General features: G+C 36.6%; 1 protein-coding gene across 1 annotated transcript in view; it reads right to left on the bottom strand.

Moving 5' to 3' along the window:
• Positions 1–3,173, bottom strand: part of NME7 (NME/NM23 family member 7) — a 72,936-nt gene extending 69,763 nt beyond the window's left edge. Inside the window, exons 1-2 of the mRNA XM_009891643.1 lie at positions 3,156–3,173; positions 2,794–2,901 (exon numbers count right to left, since the gene is read on the bottom strand). Coding sequence (XP_009889945.1) covers positions 2,794–2,901; positions 3,156–3,173 — 126 coding nt within the window. The remainder of the gene's footprint in view (positions 1–2,793; positions 2,902–3,155) is intronic.
• Between the last annotated feature and the right edge of the window lie 404 nt (positions 3,174–3,577).

The raw sequence follows: 3,577 nt of genomic DNA, 5'->3' as shown, positions 1-3,577 counted from the left end.
CATTTTGATATTACAGATGCCTTCAGTTTCCTGTGGAAGTGGAATCCTACAAAAAAAAGAGTTTTGTCCTCCTCAGGCCAAACTTCCCCTTCTCTGTCTTGAATTATGTATACTGTCCTCCGTTGCAATAGTATACAGACTAGAATAGCATTAAAAGAAAGAACAACATTCCCACAAATTTTGGAGGGAAAAAAAAAAAAGCGCAAAATTACATACTCATCCATGTTCTGAAATGTATGAATACATTTCTCTCCTGTTAGAAGGCCAGAAGAATTGTAAGTTTTTCCACAATAGTCAAAACTTTGCAGATCAGAGAATATAAATTATTTTGATACTTCCTTCTGCTGAGACGGCATTATAAGGAAGAATCCTTCCCTGTTGAAATGTCTTTAGCCCCTCATACGTGCTCCTGCTAAGTGTCCTCTATTCAAGTGCGTTAGGGAATGAACTGACAACATGCTGAAAAAAACCCCACTTGAATTCAGTTACTTGGTTTTTCCCGGACTTCGTCAGGAAGCCTTTTAACTGACTTGACCATATTCAGATTCGTCAATAGCTTGACAAAAAATATGAACATTTCCTTGGTTATTTCACTAACAGTTGCACGAAAGGCACCCCAAGTTGTTTCCTCTTCTCAAGCAGAACATAAAGCGGGCAGGGTGGAAAGCATCTGCCCGTGTTAAAGAATTCTTCTTTAGAGTGGAATTTTGGATCTGTTTAAAAGACCTTTTCATAACGTGAATGATAAGCCACAGCTGAAGAAATGTAAGACTGTTTGGACTGTTCCCCTCCTGCCCTTGTACATGTAAAAGTAAATTATACAAAACAAAATAGTTCTCTGCTACAAATCTGTCCTTTTTAAAGATTTCTTCTCTCCTTTTAGGAAATCTCCTGTAGAAAGAAAAGTTGTTCAGGCTTTAAGAATTCTGTATAACAGTTATTAACTATGAAAATTTCAGAGAATGGGGCATCTCTTTGTCAAGAGATCGAGTTTGATCATAAGAGCTGCTTGCTGTCCTTGGACAAAACCCTATGCTGTCTTCTTCCAGCTGCAAAGCAAGATGGAAACTTGTCTCATTACTCCCACTGTCTTTTTTTTTTTTTTCCCCACAGGAACCAAGACATGAAGGACTGAGAAAGAAAAGGAAGGCTGAGGACTTCACATAACATAAGCCTTCAACAGCTCTGCTTCACCCTCAGCTGAGGTGTGTGATAAAGGAGAGCTATTGTCAGGGAGGTGGGCAAGGGGATGAAACATCTTTCTCATAAACAGGGAGAAGTTCGCTCATATGCACTACTCCCCTTCTCCTGAGATACGTTAGAGGTAAGAGTGCGCTGTCATCTCCTCAGGAAGATAACAAAAGATGCAGAAAAATTAGGCCGTAATAAAGAAAGAATCACCAAACTCTGCTGAAATTAAAAAAAAAAATCCAGAAGAGAAATCTAAATTTAATCTCTGTCCACAAACTCACCCCAAAAGTGATTTTGAGATATTTTTTCTATAGAGGTGTTACATGCATTTTTGCTTTTTTAACTCCTGTCGTGATCACACACAGTCCCTATACACTCATGACTGTGTACATGCCATAGTATCTTAATCTAAGAGCACACTAGCAAAATGCAAGCCATAGGTATTTGATGCTGAATGTGTTAAGAAGCTCAAGAACACCTTGAAAGCTCTTGGTTTTGAGACATCTAGGTGAAATGAACAACAATTTTGCCAGCCTACACATGGTTGTGTAGGAAGATTATTACGGCTCCTGACTGATTAGCTAAACTGTCTCTGGGGAATAAAAAATAAAAATCCTCACATTTTGACAACTGTGCACACACAGACATCGTACAAAGAACTAACTTAAACAGGGACAACATCATGATAGAATCTGTTTAAACAGACTATCTGTAAAATGTGCAACGTGCATCTCCTAACACAGGTGGATACCATGGTTTCAGTGAACAGTAGTTTGGGTAAGAAAAGGCAGATTCCACTAGCTTTCTTATTTCTGCATTTGATATTTATAACAGTAAAACTAAAATTTGATAATGAAAGTGTGAATATCCAAATCTAAACTTTTCTCAGACCTTTAGGTTTTCATTAAAAATCAGAAAAAAATAGTTCAAAACATTCACTCATTCCTAAAAGGAAGCACAAAGCATTGGTTGGTTTATTTGGATTATCTTTACAGTACGCATTACATTTTAATATATATGCCTGCTACTGCAAATGCTTGTTTTAACTTGCTATCAATAAACAATGGGTATTAGTTGTATGAATCACAAGTCAGAAAGGTCTGTGCAAGCACCATGGAAAAATTTAGATCCCACTGTCTGAAACATCCTTCCTTTCATTAAAACCAATTTAAAAGCAATTTACCATCTCCTCTACTTTGATAAGACTCTTTTACATTTCACTCTTAAGAGACTTCTGGAATTCCAGCTAAAGCTTATTCCCCTGTTTGGAATCAGCTTCAATTTATGGTTCTCAAGCAGCAGGTCAGTGCTACTGAGTTTCAATTCTGAAACCCAAGTAGAGATTGTGAAAATTAATCTCTCCATGCCAAAGCAAGCTTTAAGGAAAAAAAATAATCATAAATGTGGAAGCTCTTCCACATGCTTTACTGTGAACTTGTGTTTTTACTTTTCTTTTAGTTTTAGAAACAGAGCAAGATACATCTTAAAGCACATTTTCCTTCCCTGGAAAATTAATAGGCATAGGCAGTGGCTTGCCATTTTACAAACTGTTTAATTGGATATTAGACTTACGACAATAGATCTTTTTACTTTTATTCTTACCATTTCTACTGATCCATCTTTTGGATAATAGAGAAGTTCATAACGCCGAAAGAGTGAAGCATTGGGGTCATACCATTCAGTAGTGAAGGCAAATCTGTCATCTTGACTCTGGAAAAAGAAAAGGGGGGGAAAAGGGCTATTACAGAAAGCATACATGTTTTATATGTAAAAACACACAAATCAAAAACTTCCTTGCATTTGTTATCAGAAAAGTTAAAAAAAATCACTAGTAAATGCACTTGCACACTCTGTATATCATCACCTTCTTACCACAGCTGGTGACATCTTTTCACTTGTTAGCTATCATCTTGGAAGTATAATGGAAACAGCATGGCAGTTTTCCAGGCAATCTCAAAACTTACTCTGATTTCATCAGTCATGAAACATGGTCTGTTGTAGAAGTTGTTGTTAGACTTCTTAACCTTATGAAAGGATTTGATTTACTGTCATTTTTTTAAAAAGAACATGTTTGCTCACAACTAAATTATAGAATCTTAACATATTTTCTGCACATCCTACAAGAAAACACTTTCCTCTTCCTGAGCAGTCATATCTGAACTCCTGGTAACGATGAGATAAACGTATTCAAGTTAAGGATAACATTAGTCTGATTCACTACTTAACTTCCTGAAATTTACATTAAGCATAAATAGACCGATCTCATTTACAACTCATTTTCTGCCCCTAAGGAATGTGACAAGAAAGCTAGCCTGCAATCATTCTAAAACTGTAGCTACATGCATAGTTTCTTGCCACTCTTCATCCTTCAGAGGATAACCTCCTA

Source organism: Charadrius vociferus, unplaced genomic scaffold (assembly GCF_000708025.1).
Source record: "Charadrius vociferus isolate BGI_N301 unplaced genomic scaffold, ASM70802v2 scaffold329, whole genome shotgun sequence".
Classification (NCBI taxonomy): domain Eukaryota; kingdom Metazoa; phylum Chordata; class Aves; order Charadriiformes; family Charadriidae; genus Charadrius; species Charadrius vociferus.
This window is presented reverse-complemented; position numbering and strand designations above follow the sequence as displayed.